Source organism: Mesoplodon bidens, assembly GCF_964165515.1.
Source record: "Mesoplodon bidens genome assembly, chromosome: 3".
NCBI lineage: Eukaryota > Metazoa > Chordata > Mammalia > Artiodactyla > Ziphiidae > Mesoplodon > Mesoplodon bidens.
In genome coordinates this window covers 155,341,406-155,360,092 of record NC_138178.1, presented here as the reverse complement: position 1 = coordinate 155,360,092, position 18,687 = coordinate 155,341,406, and the positions used below count along the sequence as shown (strand labels likewise).

Genomic DNA, 18,687 nt, shown 5'->3' with positions numbered 1-18,687 from the left:
CATCATTATTCCTGTACATTTTCTCTGTTTGCCTTACCTGGTCTGAATGGATCAGACATCAAAACAGGCTTCCTTAGCAATTGAAAGGAAGAAAATTGGGTAACAAAAATTCAATATAGACATTGGCAAATAACATTTCACTATGTTTATCTCTTCCACTGTCTAGCTGAATATCCTAGATAACCTGAATAAAAGAGTCTCTATCTCTTTATTGTGAGGCAGGAGAAATCTTGCTCAATGATGAGCAGTATTATAGTCTTCCTGGTTATGCAGTGTGGATGACAGAAAAAAAAAACAGGTGATGAAAATAATAAATCATAAATACTTATTGTACTGACTTTTTAACCTAAAAAGTAACAAAATGAAAACTAAAAAGAATTTTATATGGCAAATAAAAACTCAGTGAGGTAACACAGAGCACTGAATTAAAAAACTAGGTCTGATAATTAAATTAAATTAACTGAAATTAACTTAGATTCTAGTTAAGAGACTTGGATTTATTGTATACTTACAAAAATAAACATTTTGGTCACCAAACACCTCATTTCCTAGAAATCTTCCTAATGCATAATATTCTACCCATACTTGCTATTTAATAAACATCATGACAGATTATTTCCCATCTTTATTAATTTGGAGGAGGGGAGAGATTACAGTCACACAACTAAATCTCCCTCTAAGATATGGAAAATAAGTAGGCATTGATCATGTCAGTGAGAAAGGGGGGAAGAAAAGAAATGTCATTCAGAATCAATGAATCTTAAGAGGAGGGATAGGTGTTAATGAAAAAAGCTACACATAAAACACCTTAAAGTGATATAGAGGTATGCTAATGAATTGAAGCAAAGAGTAGCTCACCTTATTTGAAGTTCCCATTTGGGGAACCATTTATGCTTCTGTGGACAGAAAACTATCAGAATGAAATGATGGTAGAACAGAGGTTAGAATAGTGTAACTCAACTTATCTTCCCCCCAACTATTCCTATTTTAAAAAGCCTCTCTTAAGTTTGAGATGTTTCCCAGAAAAATCTAAATAGCTTTTAAAGGTGAGAGCCTTCTATTCTATTCTTTCTCCAGATTATTTTCTTCTGTTTTTCCATATGGAGAAAGGTGGAAAAAATTTTAATGGAATTAAATATATCCTTTCTGAATTTTTCTCCATTTTAGTCAGTGATCAAACAATGCTTCATTCATTCTTAATCTAATTGCCTGAATATTTTTAGCTATTAATGACTGGAAACAATGTTCTGATATACTTGCCTTTTTAATAAAAGGGAGTATTCTTTTTAAAGACTGAGGTTTTTGTATAATATCAAATATGAATAGAGGCATGCTGTTATATTTGGGCGCTTAACCTCTACCACTATTACATGGCCTTTAAGCCTACACAGTGATTAGCTATCCTTGAATTTCTGGTGTATAATGTGGAGTCTCTACTCAATGTAGAAAAATGGATGAAACAGAAGGGACAGAGAAGGGAAAATGCATCTGCTCAGAGGGAATTCTTTGTACAAGACCCAGCTCCACTCATTGGGAAATGCTTAAGGGCATATTAGTCAAGAATGATTTATAACTAATACCCCCTTGGAAGCTTCAAACACTACACTACACTATGAAGACTTGGACAGATAATTCTGTTATAGTGAAAATAATCTCTATAAAAAAATCTGGAGCATGGAAATGGAATCTGCTGGCTTTAATGATAACAGAATTGCCCAGATCCTAACGGTCCAATCAAATAGATCTAATAGATTTCCATTATTTTCCCACCAATTCCTTCACTGCCCTGTGCACATGCATCATTGCCTATCCTTTGGCCTCTCATTTCTCACATAAGATGCAGCAAAATGTTCAATGCCCAATAATACTGGGTAATGGCCTGGAGCTCATACCTCTTTACTGTTTATTTTTTGACAACAACTTTATTCTGGGAGCCCTAAGCTTACTATAAAAAGAAATGTCATGATGGAAGGGGAGAATAAATATGCTCTTGGCCTTGCATAGGCATTTGGAGTGGTTAACATAATAAGAATTTGCCTAGTAAGAGATCTCTAGGGCTAAAATTTAGTATGTTACACCTCAGTGCCAAGCTATCCCTTCCATTCACATAACTGTTGGCCAACCATAATATTAATGTTTATTCATCTCCTTTTTTATATATAGCCAAGCATTGATAATCAGTTAATGCTTATAACTGATTACAGGTAGAAAATTTTATATTTCTAATATTCATAACAGTACTTCACATCTGTAACGGTCCTCATCTTATTTTCCTATTGATGTTATTCTGCCCTTGCTTACAAATAAAAAGAAGATCAGAGAGAAGTGAAATGCAAAGTTGAATTACACTGGTTAGAAATGATGGATCTCACCAATCCCTCCCATCAGGAAATTTGCACAAGCCTCTTAGATAGCCTCATGCACCAGGGGGAAGACAGCAGAAGCAAGAAGAACTATAATCCTGCAGCCTGTGGAACAAAAACCACATTTACAGAAAGATAGACAAGATGAAAAGGCGGAGGGCTATGTACCAGATGAAGGAACAAGATAAAACCCCAGAAAAACAACTAAATGAAGTGGAGATAGGCAACCTTCCAGAAAAAAATTCAGAATAATGATAGTGAAGATGATCCAAGACCTCGGAAAAAGAATGGAGGCAAAGATCGAGAAGATGATAGAAATGTTTAACAAAGACCTAGAAGAGTTAAAGAACAAACAAACAGAGATGAAAAACACAATAACTGAAATGAAAACTACACTAGAAGGAATCAATAGCAGAATAACTAAGGCAGAAGAACAGATAAGTGACCTGGAAGACAGAATAGTGGAATTCACTGCTGCAGAACATAATAAAGAAAAAAGAATGAAAAGAAATGAAGACAGCCTAAGAGACCTCTGGGATAACATTAAACACAACATTAAACGCAACAACATTTGCATTATAGGGGTACCAGAAGGAGAAGAGAGAGAGAAAGGACCCGAGAAAATATTTGAAGAGATTATAGTCGAAAACTTCCCTAACATGGGAAAGGAAATAGCCATGCAACTCAAGGAAGAGCAGAGAGTCCCATACAGGATAAACCCAAGGGGAAACATGCTGAGACACATAGTAATCAAATTGGTAAAAACTAAAGACAATGAAGAATTATTGAAAGCAGCAAGGGAAGAACGACAAATAACATACAAGGGAACTCCCATAAGGTGAACAGCTGATTTCTCAGCAGAAAATCTACAAGCCAGAACGGAGTGGCATGATATACTTAAAGTGATGAAAGGGAAGAAACTGCAACCAAGGTTACTCTACTCAGCAAGGATCTCATTCAGATTTGACCTCACTTACACCAATGAACACATCATCCAAATGAAAATAAATAAGGAAACAGAAGCTTTAAATGACACAATAGACTAGATACATTTAATTGATATTTATAGGACATTCCATCCAAAAACAGCAGATTACACTTTATTCTCAAGTGTGCACAGAACATTCTCCAGGATACATCATATCGTGGGTTGCAAATCAAGGCTCAGTAAATTTAAGAAAACAAATCATATCAAGCATCTTTTCTGACCACAATGCTATGAGATTAGAAATGAATTATGGGGAAAAAAAAAACGTAAAAAAACACAAACACATGGAGGCTAAACAATACGTTACTAAATAACCAAGAGATCACTGAAGAAATCATGGAGGAAATCAAAAAATACCTAGAGAAAAATGACAATGAAATCATGATGATCCAAAACCTATGGGATGCAGCAAAAGCAGTTCTAAGAGGGAAGTTTATAGCTATACAAGCCTACCTCAAGAAACAAAAAAACTCAAATAAACAATCTAACCTTACACCTAAAGGAACTAGAGAAAGAAGAACAAACAAAACCCAAAGTTAGCAGAAGGAAAGAAATCATAAAGATCAGAGCAGAAATAAATGAAATAGAAACAAAGAAGACAATAGCAAAGATCAATAAAACTTAAAGCTGGTTCTTTGAGAAGATAAACAAAATTGATAAACCATTAGCCAGACTCATCAAGAAAAAGAGGGAGAGGACTCAAATCAATAAAATTAGAATTGAAAAAGGAGAAGTTACAACAGACACCACAGAAATACAAAGCATCCTAAGAGATTACTACAAGCAACTCTATGCCAATAATATGGACAACCTGGAAGAAATGGACAAATTCTTAAAAAGCTATAACCTTCCAAGATGGAAACAGGATAGAAAATATGACCAGACCAATCACAAGTAATGAAATTGAAACTGTGATTAAAAATCTTCCAACAAAGAAAAGTCCAGGACCAGATGGCTTCACAGGAGAATTCTATCAAAAATTTAGAGAGGAGCTAATACCCATCCTTCTCAAACTCCTCCAAAAAATTGCAGAGGAAGGAACACTCCTAAACTCGTTCTACGAGGCCACCATCACCCTGATAGCAAAACCAGACAAAGATACTACAAAAAAAGAAAATTACAGAACAATATCACAGATGAACATAGATGCAAAAATCCTCAACAAAATACTAAAAAACAGAATCCAACAACACATTAAAAGGATCATACACCATGATCAAGTGGGATTTATCCCAGGGATGTAAGGATTCTTCAATATATGCAAATCAATCAATGTGATACACCATATTAACAATTGAAGAAAAAAACCATATGATCATCTCAATAGATGCAGAAAAAGCTTCTGAGAAAATTCAACATCCAGTTGTGATAAAAACTCTCCAGAAAGTGGGCATAGAGGCAACCTACCTCAACATAATAAAGGCCATATATGATAAACCCACAGCAAACATCATTCTCAATGGTGAAAAGCTGAAAGCATTTCCTCTAAGATCAGAAACAAGACAAGAATGTCCACTCTCACCACTATTATTCAATGTAGCTTTGGAAGTCCTAGCCACTGCAATCAGGGAAAAAAAAGAAATAAAAGGAATACAAATTGAAAAGAAGAAGTAAAACTGTCACTGTTTGCAGATGACATGATACTATACATACAGAATCCTAAACATGCCACCAGAAAACTGCTAGAGCTAATCAATGAATTTGGTAAAGTTACAGGATACAAAATTAATGCAAAGAAATCTCTTGCATTCCTATACACTAATGATGAAAAATCTGAAAGAGAATATAAGGAAACACTCCCATTTACCATTGCAACAAAAAGAATAAAATACCTAGGAATAAATCTATCTAGGGAGACAAAAGACCTGTATGCAGAAAACTATAAGACACTGATGAATGAAATTAAAGATGATAACAACAGATGGAGAGACATACCATGTTCTTGGATTGGAAGAATCAATATTGTGACAATGACTATACTACCCAAAGCAATCTACAGATTCAATGCAATCCCTATCAAATTACCAGTGGCATTTTTCACAGAACTAGAACAAAAAATCTTAAAATTTGTATGGAGACACTTAAGACCCCAAATAGCCAAAGCAGTCTTGAGGGAAAAATACGGAGCTGGAGGAATCAGGCTCCCTGACTTCAGACTATACTATAAAGCTACAGTAATCAAGACAATATGGTACTGGCACAAAAACAGAAACATAGATCAATGGAACAGGATAGAAATCCCACAGATAAACCCACACACCTATGGTCAACTAATCTATGACAAAAGAGGCAAGGATATACAATGGAGAAAAGACAGTCTCTTCGATAAGTGGTCCTGGGAAAACTGGACAGCTACATGTAAAAGAATGAAATTAGAACACTCCCTAACACCATACAGAAAAATAAACTCAAAATGGATTAGAGACCTAAATGTAAGACCGGACACTATAAAACTCTTAGAGGAAAACATAGGAAGAACACTCCTTGACATAAATCACAGCACAATCTTTTTTGATCCACCTCCTAGAGTAATGGAAATAAAAACAAAAATAAACAAATGGGACCTAATGAAACTTAAAAGGTTTTGCACAGCAAAGGAAACCATAAACAAGACGAAAAGACAACCTTCAGAATGACAGAAAATATTTGCAAATGAATCAACGGACAAAGGATTAATCTCCAAAATATATAAACAGCTCATGCAGCTCAATATTAAAAAAAACAGACAACCCAATCCAAAAATGGGCAGAAGACCTAAACAGACATTTCTCCAAAGAAGACATACAGGTGGCCAAGAAGCACATGAAAAGCTACTCAATACCACTAAATTAGAGAAATGCAAATCAAAACTACAATGAGGTATCACCTCACACCAGTTAGAATGGGCATCATCAGAAAATCTACAAACAACAAATGCTGGAGAGGGTGTGGAGAAAAGGGAACCCTCTTGCACTGTTGGTGGGAATGTAAATTGATACAGCCACTATGGAGAACAGTATGGAGGTTCCTTAAAAAACTAAAAATAGAATTACCATATGATCCAGCAATCCCACTACTGGGCATATACCCAGAGAAAACCGTAATTCAAAAAGTCACATGCACCCCAATGTTCATTGATGCACTATTTACAATAGCCAGGTCATGGAAGCAACCTAAATGCCCATCGAAAGACGAATGGATAAAGAAGGTGTGGTACATATATACAATGGAATATTACTCAGCCGTAAAAAGGAATGAAATTGGGTTATTTGTTGAGACGTGGATGGATCTAGAGACTGTCATACAGACTGAAGTAAGTCAGAAAGAGAAAAATATCGTATATCAACGCATATATGTGGAACCTAGAAAAATGGTACAGATGAACCAGTTTGCAGGGCAGAAATTGAGACACAGATGTGGAGAACAAATGTATGGACACCAAGAGGGGAAAGTGGCGGGGGTGGTGGGATGAATTGGGAGATTGGGATTGACATGTATACACTGATGTGGATAAAATAGATAACTAATAAAAGAACGTGCTGTATAAAAAAAGTAAGTAAAATAAAATTTAAAAATTAAAAAAAAAGGAGCAGCTGATTCGGGGGCTCTGGCTCACACAGGCCATGGTGGAGGGAGGGGTACGGAATGTGGGGAAGCCTGCGGCGGCAGATGCCAGGATAAAGAGAAAAAAAAAAGATGTATCTCCTTTATTCCAGTTGCCATGGTTCACTCCAAAAATTGGTCTTTGCTTGTTCAAGACTGACCCAAGCACGGAGAAAGGCAAGACATGTTTCCTGGGCTAAACGATTAAGCCACCACTCCACTTCTGGCTATTCCTTCTTTCAAGGAGAGATCTGACTAATCACTTCTTGAGAACAAGACACCAGTGGGGTGAAATAGGGAAGGAGGCTGCCTATGTTTCAGATTTCCATCATGCCCTAGGAAGTATCGGGACCTTTGTTTATTTGTCTGTTTCATGGTTTATTTCTGGCTAGGTCTGCTTTACTTATGTTTTAAAACCCTTTCCTAGCCTTCTGTACCTGAGATTAGGTGGTTAATAGTAAAGTTGGCAGGCACTAAAGGAATAGGGGGATATTCAAGTCTCCTGCCATCTCTTCCTCTGATCAAGTTATCTCTCTCAGGTAAGCAGGATTAAGTGAATAAGCGAGAAACAATCATCACTATCCTCTCCCTAAGAAGGATATAAGGGACTGACCGGAGAAAGTTGTACCATCTGCCCAAGATTTCTCAAAATCAATGCCAGATCTCCTTATTGTCCCTCATTATGATCAATCGTGTTTTTTATAAGGGGCGACCATTATTATATCTCTATTCCAGTCTGATAATTGTTCTATCATCAATAATATGAAATCTGGTTATAACAACAGTACAGGGTTTGTAGCAGGTTACTTTGTGTTTTGCTTTGGGTGCCCATCCTCTTGAAAGTCATTAATTGTTACCTCATTTGGACAACAAGTTCACATACTGCTTAAATTAAATCTTTGCACGTCTCCAGTCAGTGTTGCACAAAGACTAATTAATTAAACCTCAGAACATCCTTGGGGAATAGGCAGTATTATTTCTCCTCTCCTCATATGGGAAATCTGAGATATAAAAAGGTTAAGTGGATTGTCTAAGGTCAGAAAGTCAGTCAATAGCAGACAGAGCCAGAAAACAGACTTGGGAATGCTGTGACCCAGATCTCTTCCCCAATGACAGAAATAACTCCAAAGAGGATTCCAGCTACTTCCTAATACCTCTGCCTAATCATCTTTCTGAATTTACCCTGTTTTACTTATTGTCCTTACAAGGTCTTTTGGTATACATTTTCTATTTCTTTTGAAGGGAAAGTTACCTAGACAGAGGAAGAGGTAAAGCAACAGAATGAATAAATGTTACTTACCAAAATCAAACAAAAAAGTAATTTTGGTTAAAATAACATAGAAGAGAGAACTTCCCAGTGTGCAAATAATTCTTTTCAATATTATTAGCATATATAAACATATACATATTCAGTTAAGAAACTGGAATTCCTCCCTCCCTTCCACCCAAACCACCCCTATCCCTGTCCCACCAACTCAACTTTTGTTGTGTGTTTGGAAGCATCCTTCTATATGAAAGCCAACTGATAACAATACTATTGGAAGGAAAACTAAAAGCCTACCAGTAACTTTATAATGATTTATACAAATGAAAATGCCTGGCATGCTACTGAACTTAGACTTCAAAAGGCAATGGAGTAAAATAAAATATTATTAACATAAAATTGAAAGAAACAAAAAAATTCTCTCAGGCACATGAGACTCAGACATGCATCTAGTTGTCTTTTCCTTTTTAAGAAGTGAGGCAATCATCATCTTTAATGTTAAAGGGACTTTATGAGCTGGTGATTACTAAACAAAATTATTTGCTTTTTAGAGTTATTCTTAATTTATTTTAAATTAGACCACGTACGTTAAAAACAGGGCAAACAGTTAAGACTCAGTGAGGATTTTCCGTGTTTAAAGGTCTGAATGTTTTCACTCAACTTACAACTGTAGTAGTCCTTTATTTTTTAAGTTGCATATTAATATACCTCATTACTATTTATAAATAACTCAATCAAATCTCTACATATTTTAAAAACTCACTTAATGTCTACTTAAAATAAAACTCACTTAAGCTACAAGAGTAGCTTATACTGGCTCAGGAAAGAACAGAGTAAACAGCTTCTTAAAGACAAAAATTTTTCTTCACTGAAAGACAATAGTTCACATCCTAATAAATAGGAGCCACACAGAAAATTCTAACATCAGGTATAACCGCTGCCCTCTTTTATTAACAAAGTGGTTGTTTTATTCAGCAAATGAGAAACTGCTGTTTTGCCTTCCATTAACCTTTCCTTTTTCAACCACGTACACTTTTGTTGCATAAATATCGAATACACAACCAAAGTGTAGAATAAGTTTATTTTTTTTAGTTTCAGTCAGCAACTAGGACACCATTAACTTCTTATGAAATATATTTGCCTCTGTAGGTTTAAGTCTAAAGGCAAAATTCATCTTTCTCATTCTTTTCTTTGTTTAAAAACAAATGTTAAAAAAAAGTCGCTCCCCTTATAGCAGTTATTTAAGCAGTTTAAATTACAAGAGTCAATCTATGATTTTTTTGTTGTCATTAACCATGCTACAGATAGTAAAGCCAAAACAGCCTCAAGATGTAAGTTTAATAAGTTCTTTTGAAATTTCTTTAGAAAGCTCTGGTATAAGAGGTAATTTAAAACAAATTAACAAATAATGTCATGCAGTGGTTAAATTGCCATAATACATTTCTTTTTTAGAGGTTCCTGGAATTTCTTGTTTGTGGTTGTCATGCTGATAGAAAGCTAGATGTTAGTCCCTTTAACTGTATTTTAATGGCAATGTATTATAGCATGATTTATCAACATATGGCAGGTGGAAGCTGACACAAATTATAATGAAAATTAAAACAGTCATTTATGCAGCAGGCGATTATCATTTAAGGAACATTTATTTGCAGGCTTTAAAAATGAGGGTTTAGAATCAAATGATTTTAAAATGAAAGTTTTAACGACAATTACCTTTTTCCTGCAGCCACTCCTCTACGGGCCGGTTATATTTGAAGGGGATTTTCTGTTTTACCATTTGGAAGCGTTCATTATCAGTGTTGCCTTTAAAGTTTAAAAAACAGCTTAAAGAACAATCTGAAAAGTCAATAAGTCATTCAAAAACATCCTAGGTTTTTGGTGCGTTTTATGAAGTTTTTAGAGATAGATATCCATTTATCTTTAGTGGAGGTGGAGTCGAAGTCACTCTGCCCTTGGTTGATAGGTGTGAGGTCAGGTTATTCTTAGCTATGCAGTACTCCGTATGTTTTGGAAACGTGACTTGGGATGGGCATCAGGAAGAGGTTTGGCTATTGACAGAAATGGGTTTACCTTCACTCTTCTCCATCTCACTCTAACCACACCTTAATTGGGTCAATGGAGGAACAATGATCCCCTTGACTTGTGTCAGATCAGCTTCATAATGTGGTAGGGGACCCTCAGTGTCTTAGTCATGCATGTTCCACACTCACTCTACTGTATCTGATCAGAAGCATGGGGCCATGCACGTCCTTATTCTCCTCTCAATTGTGTGCAACTGCTCTACTTCCTGGCAGAGGGAAGCCAAAGAAGACAATTTAAGCCTTGATGGCCAACGGAGACTTCCTATTCCATAAAGGGGGGCCTGGCATCCCATCACCTATGTAAAATAGGTAGAGTATTACAGATAACTCTTTTAATCTCTATCTCTTTGTCTAGATCTGATCCACATTTTAAAATCGAAGGAACCCCAAAGTAAATATCTGTAAATAAAAGCAGCTATACATATAGTGATATAGCATTTTCAGACTTTTGAGTACCTATATTTTATTAGTACTAACAGACACAGGTTTTATATGTCTACCTAGTCTCTCTCTCTTTCCTTCCTAGGAGAGGTCCTTCCTGAATACACATCCATTCATAAAGCCTGTTAGGGATACTTCCTCCAAGCATGAAATATCTAATTAGTTTCAAGGATCAAACATAATGCTTTTAACTGTTAGTATGCCTCTTTCTTCCTTTCATAAATGTTGTTACCACCCCTGGATGGTTTGTCTAATTAGGACAAACATTGAGAGTGGTGTTGTGAAGATATACCCCTAATGAATATGCCTCAAATCACAAAATAAAGAAGCCATGCTTTGGGAACTGCTCTGTCTTGTCAACCAACCTCATAGTGATCAAGCAGAAACTGGTGAATTCTAAATCACTTTTGACTCATAGCCTTACAGTATTGGAACTTCAGGAAGCCCAATCCAAATCACCAACACTGAAGGTGAAATCAAATTCTCAGGACAGGTGGCTTGGAAACCATTTATAAAGAAGTCTAAAAGCTAGAAAGATTATTAGGATTGAATATAGCATCAGGTGAATAGAAGCTTGCCCTGGCACTTCTATCTCAGGGTCATCTTCACAGAGGAGTTTTCACTGGCAGAGAAGATTCCACATGTGGCTAAACGAGTACCTGCCTTATGCGAGGAATGGGATGGGGAAGGGGTGGCAATATTGGGAGATATTGAAAAGATTCCCCATGCATTTCTCTTTTGAACAAATTATTCTAAGGAGCTGACTCATTATTTTTACTATCCAGGAATAAAAACAAACAAAAAGCTCATGAAAGAGGGACCATGGATCTGTTCCCAGCCTACATTATGGGACCTTATCTGCTTGGCATAAGGCCTAACATATTAACATATCAAAGGATAAAGTGCAATGAATGGAAAGAACAATTAGCAGTTTTGGATTGCAGTTTATAATTTAAAGTTTTCCTCAAAATGTTATTTCTCACAGAAGAAAAAAAGACAGGGTGTAAGCTAGGAGGAAAACCAGAAAGGTATCTTAACTTCTTGGTGTTTCAATAAGTCCATGGTGAAAAAAGTTAATTTTACCTGTTAACGTAAATACCACTTAAAGATCATTATAATGATCATCCTGGTAGATCTGGGTACACAGAATTCTACTAATCCAAAATAAAGTTGGGTATATTTTCACATGTCCTAATAGAAAAGGAACATGCACTTTTCTGAAAAGAACCTGTATCTCTATAACTCTTAATTCTACCCTACAGGAGACAGATACACAAGGGTATAACTCTTAATTCTACCCTACAGGAGACAGATACACAAGGGTATAACTCTTAATTCTACCCTACAGGAGACAGATATACAAGGGATGTCATCCATCTTCATAAGCTCTGACCTCTCTCAAGTTTTAGTCACAACATACTGAGAAATTGAGAAATGGCAAATGGATTATGCCAGGTTCACCTTGAATATGTTCTATTACTTTGGGTTTTCTGTAACTGTCATTGGCTACAATATTAAGTATAGTAATGACCTCTGTTCCACTCACTGTGGAATGGATTGGTGAAGTCAATAGCAAATATAAAGCTAACTATTGTTCACAACATGCAAGACAAAATCAACATTCCAAACCGACAGCTCTATGTGTACCAACTTAATTAAGAAGCTGCACTTACTTACTTCTTCCCCAAACATATGAGTCTTGGTCCTCATAAGCACCCTCCCCCCATCCACTCTCTGTCAAGCATAAAGCTCCATAGACAATCATATTAGGACATGGTACTGGCTAGAAAAATAAGAAACAATGTAGGAGAATCAATAAGTGATATGTTGGGAGGACAGCATAGCCACGATTCAACCTTCGAGCCTTCAGAAAGTGAAAGACACAGAGTCATTCTTCTCCATCTCAGCTTAAAAGACATTTAGAAAAAAGTTTTAAGTTTTCCATGCCAGACACAGTATCTGGCACTAGGGCTAGTGATCTTGCATACTGTTAAAAGTTGTGAAAGATGGAAGGCCATTTGGAAAACCAAATTGGTTTAAATTGCCACATTAACATTGTTCTTAGTCTCTTTTCATGTTCTTGTTGGTTTTTATTTTAATTTATCTCAAACATTAGTGAGAAATGTTTTAGAAACATGTGCATGAGAATGAGTTCATTTGCCCCGAGCCCCATTCGCTATACTGACTGAAGAGCAAACAACCTTCTAAATATCAGAATTCGTACACAGGGACTACTCTGAAAGCTTAGCAAACCTCATCAAATCCATATACATTCATATTAAATCCTTAATGACATTTAGTTGTACACTTCATATAGTAGCCAGTATGAACATTTAAACACAGACTAAAATCAATTCTTCAACAGAAAGTGATGCTGTCCTCAAGAAGGAACGGCCTTATGAATAGTAATGTCAGAATGTCACTAAAAAGAGGCATATGTATATTACTAATTATACCCCAAAAATGTAATGCCTGCAGTTCTCAACCACACTGAGAAATCTATAAATTGCACAATGACATCTTCAAATAGACAGTTCTTAAATTACTTATGTGGATCTGACACTCACCTACTTGGAACTGAAGTTTAGAAAAAAAAGTATTAGCCATATTTCATTCTATTATACTGAAGAAGTTTAGAGGTATGTGTGTGTGTGTGTGTGTGTATCTCCATCCATTTTTTATACAACTGACCTCTTATTGTCATTTGCTTTTGTACTATTGGTTCTGTTATCAAATATTTCAGCTCCTGGAGACACATACAACATGCACTGTTAAATTATAATATCGTGAAGAGCAGAATGCTCTGAGGTGAAATTACTGAGGCCCAACTGGTTCATACACACAACTGCAACCTTTATGCAAAAACAGCTCACATTGACTACATTTGGGTTAATCCATTTAGGATAAAAGGAAAAGAGACAGAGGAAGATAAGACAAAGAAAGCAAGTTGATCCTTGAATAGTTTCCTAGTACATTAGTCCCTCTTTACGGTCCCAAAGAAGTAATCTGGAAACTTGTTGATGGCCCCAAAGAAGTAAAAATTCTTTCAGCTGAGAAACTTAAAGATAGAGAGAACTCTTGTATTGCACAGAAGATAACTTTTACAACACCATTTTTACACTCTGTTGGTTCAAACATAGATCCTATTCATTAGAAGTTATACTAATTTTCTTAAAACCATAATCAGTACAGCATAGGAGCTATAACCATGGGCTTTGGAGACAAACCTGGCTTTGAGTTTTAACTTTAGTAGCTACTTGACCTTGTGCAAGTCACATAGCCTCAGTTTCCCCACTTCCGAATTCACCACAGGACTTGGTATAGGATATTAAGAGGTAGAGCATATACAGAACCTGGGATATGAAAAAACATCCAATTTATTTAAACTATTATTATTATTAATATGATTCAACTCTTTCCTAATAATCAAAAGGAAGCATGTTAATTCCATGGTGTGCTTCCACGGACTCAGAACTTTTCCAGGCCTCCATTCAAAAGGTGACCGTATTACATTTGGTGCCACAAAAGTTACCATCCAAAGATGAACAGACCATAGTTGGTTGTTGCTTTTTATATTTCTGTGTCTTCTAAAATATACTCAGCTAACCCCATTTCCAAAACAAAGTTGATTTCTAAAGCCACTGAAAGTAAAAGAGCAATTCAGGCATCGACAAATGTGATTTCTTGGTCCAGCTACAGGTAATGATGATGTACTGCTGCTAAGTTGAGGAAGAGTGGCTTAAAGGTTCTGGCAATTTGCACTGGGCTGGCAGAAAATGCTTTCTTGCAGGTAGACCATTAATACCATCTGAAATGTTGTCAAGCATGTGGACATGCTAATAGGAATATCGTAGCAACATTCATCTGTGCAAAATTAATGCCAGAGGTATTTTTGCATTTTGTTTTGAGTCTGGAATAAAGGAAGGGAAAGTTTTCTTTATTGCTTTGTTGACACTAAAAAATGAGACCGTGGGTCTAATGAACAGTCAGAGAATGAATACTATGTATTAGAGCCAGAGGCAAAACAAAATCAGTGTGGGTAGACTCAAGTAGTACAGCATTTCAGAGGTTCTTAGAATGTCTCTCTCCCCAAAGAACACTTCGTGAGTTGCAAAGCAAACATCAGACGCTAAGGACAAGGAACTGGGGGAAATTCTTTGAGCTCCGCACTGGTCTTGTTCCTGGTGTTGACCCAGACAGATTCTCTTAGAGTCAGATGCGGGGGTATTGTGCTACCCGAAGGTCATCTAGAATGTTCAGCCACTTGTAAGTGATGGATGGAACTCAACAGGAATTAATATCTTGTATTTATAAAGTGCCTTTTGACCAAGGAGCTCAAAATGCAATTATAAGCATCATCTCATTAATCCTCACAACACACCTTTGGGGCCAAAGAAAAAAGAACTATTTGTATGTTCTGAGCCTCCATCCTTTAGTGTGCCAAGGCAAGGAAATTAATCTCTTGGAGTAGAAAACTGATCAGCTGGGGGAAGTAAATTAATAGACTCAGAGCACAAGGGCATTATTAAGTAAGGGAGCTTTTCCAGACTCACTTAAGTGGTTCGAGGAGCCAGGGAGAACCACCTTTCCAAAGTGATGAGATGTTTACTCCTAGAAAGCAGTGGGGGTCACCCAGGAATGCCCTGACTTGGCTGATGAAGCTCACTGCCTCATGTCTTCTGGGTATGTTTGGAAATGGAAAATATATGTGGACAGACATATTATCAATTCCTTCCCATATTCAAGTCATAGTATTGATCCACCATCTCTAGGCTATAGGAGTTGAGCTATTTAAGCAAAGATGGCTCAATAGGATAGATGCAATCCTATCTCAGACATTTACCAGTTCTGTGAACTTGCATAATTTTCTTAATCTAGATGTCTATTTCTTCATCTGTTCCAAAAAATACAGGAAGATGTTAATACCTATATTGTAAGATTTTATACAAATTAAATGTAATAATCCAGTCAAGGATGCTCATGGGGAGTTGGAAGAGGCTGGAAATGTGATTTATTTTCATTCTCAGGGGATGGGAGTAGGGACTGTGCTGGAGATGTAACCCTGGTGCTCCATGTCCACTTATCCAAGTGATCACGCCCCTATTCCTTGGCTTTGTCAAGTTTGTGTGCAAACATGTTAATATTGAACTTCTCCCAAATCTAAATCAAAGTGCCATTTCGGTTGAAGTGCTATTATATTAAAGACAATTTACCCTGATGCAATAATTGGACCATATATCACCAATCCCTATCCTTTCCCTGTATTTTGAAGCCATTCTCAACTCTCTTCCTGAAGCTCATTAATCCTGGACTTTTTATTTATCCTCATCCATTAAGGATACTTTAAATCCCAGAAAGATGAACAAAACAAGGCCCAGGTGACCAAAATATCTTTATTTGCTTTCATAGTTTAAGAAACTCTTTCCAAGTAATCTAATGGAACTTTCTTCATGATCATAGGTCTGTCTAGAACTTACTCTTTAAGATCCACTTTCAAAAATGACATGCTATAAATTAACAAAATAAAAACGACTATAAAATTTGCTTTCCTTCCTCAAGTGGTGTCACTCTTTGCCTTCTATAATTATTCCAAAATATGCCCTGAAGCTAGGCTAGTCAATTTCAACCTGGCTTTTGTCTAGTTCCTTCCTGGTAAACACATTAAGTATACCTATGTCTTGGTGTATCTTTAAACTTTAGTTTCTTCATATATAAAATGAAAGTTATAATAATAACTACAACATAGGGCTGTTGTGAGAATTAACTGAGAACTAAGTGTCTGTAAAGTACTTAGCACAGTGTGTGGCACAAAATAATTGCTCATTATATGATTTGTTACTATTGCTGTTATTGTTATAACAGTACCTGATTCAGAAGGGTTAAGCTAAAAAGAAGGCAAACTTAAGATTTACTTCACCACACAACTTTTAGTGTCAAATCTTTTCAAATTTCCTTTTCAACCTAAAACCTTAATGTTCTGTCTTCAACCTTTTGACACATGATCCTTTCAAGATTCCCCTAGCTGTCCTTCTTCTTATCACTTAGTTCTTCCACTTTTGCAAAAGCCACGGTGTTATGTTAGGGCTCATTCTTCCCCATGATCCATTCTTTCCTGCATACCCACCCTCTGTGCAATCTCTCTGTTACTCTTTAATCTTGGTGATTCAATTCTCTCCAGGTGCCTTCCTTCCCACTCACCCCCAGTTCCCATTTACTTTCATTCCTCTCATGCAGAGGACATCAAACTCAATGTTTTTAATGTCAGAATGCTAGAATATTTGGTTTAAAAAAACTCCAATCATTCAAACATTCATGCGTGGTGTCACTACACAGCTCTGAGGACAGGTAGGAGGTCTGGAAGGACAATTCCGATGAGCAACAAATAGGAACATTTTCATCCTTGTGAATAGGAAAGTCACACCAATATCAACATTGCTGATGCCATAATAAACTTATGCTACAGTATTATTTCTGCTTAGATCATATGGGGTCTCTGGTGTTTGTAAATTATAGGTCTTCTAGACCAACCTTGAACCTCCTGCCTACAAATGAATATATTATTTCCAAGGGATCTAAAAATAACAATCACTGTCCCATGCACCACCCACCTCTGACCTGGTGAATATGCTGGTTGTTGTGTCTAAACAACACAACACAGCATAGTCACACAGTAGGGTTATTTCCAACTTAAGCCCAAGAGAGTTTCCAATTAAATTGCTTCCCAAAAAGTTTATGCCATCTTGCTTTCACACAGTATACTTTATGAACTTCAAAGCAGGACTTTAATTACATTAAATTTATTCTTTTTTGTTTTATAACAGCATTCCAACCTGATAAGAAAATGTTCAACTCTAGGCCTTTTATTTCCTGTAGGAGATACCTTTCTTAGTTTTGTGCCATCTTGCAAGTGTGATAAGCATATCTTTTGTACATTCATTCCAGACCCTGAAAATTTTACAGAATAGGAGGATTATGTGGTGACTTCAAAACGTTTACAAATTCTTTAAAACTCCCCTCTGTGAGAGGTAGAACTTGATTCTCCAACTGGGCTGGATTTAGTAACTCAATTCTAAAGAATAGGATATGGTGGAATTAACAATGTGCGACTCATTTTAGAGACTAGATCAGAAAAGGCACTGTGACTTCCTCCCACTCCTTCTCTCATGGCTCACTCTGGGGAAGCTACTGTTGTATCATAAGGACACTTAAGCCACCCACATGTCAAGGAACTGAGGCCACCAGATCCTTTAGACCTAGGTAAGCCTTGAGATGACCGTAGCCCTTGTCAATAGATGAGTAATGTTAACCCATCAGACACTCTGATACAGAACCACTCGACTAAGTTGCTACTAAATCCTGACCTTCAGAAACTGTGAGATAATAAATGTTAGCTGTTTGAAGCCACTAAATTTTGGGGTAATTTTTTATACAGCAATAGATACAGAGTAACTAGAGAGCTTCATCTGAGCGTTTCAGTTCAACCAGAGGCAGATCTCCTTAAGAGGCTCTCATAGCTCGCCTTACATTGTACTCTTTCGAGGAAATGAAGATATGCTATATCTATAACATATTCCTCATGTGCCAATTTGCTAATGCTCTCCAAAGGGAATTTAGACTATTTAGGTAAGACTTGTTTTGAAGAGCCCAGGTCATCACCAGATTCTTTGTTAAATATGGTTAAATGTATACCAACTTATCTGTCCAATAAAACACATGAGAATTTTTACATATTGGTTCCAATTTTGAGACACATTGTTTTGGACAACGTAAAATTTAGAACACTTTTCTCAAACTAGTTTTCTATTCTGACTGACTCCCATCATTATTTCTGGGTAAACATGAACAAGGGCTTAGAGTTCAAATTTCTTCAGCATCCTGGAACATTACTCATCTAAGACCCAGAGTTTTGAGCTCCTTCGAGGAACTCTATTATCATTTCCCCACCTTTTAGGAGGACTGCATTTTCCT

General features: G+C 36.5%; 1 protein-coding gene across 18 annotated transcripts in view; it reads right to left on the bottom strand.

Annotated features, from left to right (window-relative positions):
- Positions 1 to 18,687, bottom strand: part of NRXN3 (neurexin 3) — a gene marked incomplete at both ends in the record, with an annotated part of 1,611,783 nt that overhangs the window by 153,322 nt on the left and 1,439,774 nt on the right. For 8 of the 18 annotated variants that reach the window (XM_081229994.1, XM_081230004.1, XM_081230009.1 and 5 more), the window contains one exon: positions 9,911 to 10,000. The exons of the other annotated variants lie outside the window; for them this stretch is intronic. In XM_081229994.1, coding sequence (XP_081086120.1) covers positions 9,911 to 10,000 — 90 coding nt within the window. The remainder of the gene's footprint in view (positions 1 to 9,910; positions 10,001 to 18,687) is intronic. 18 annotated transcript variants of the gene reach the window in all.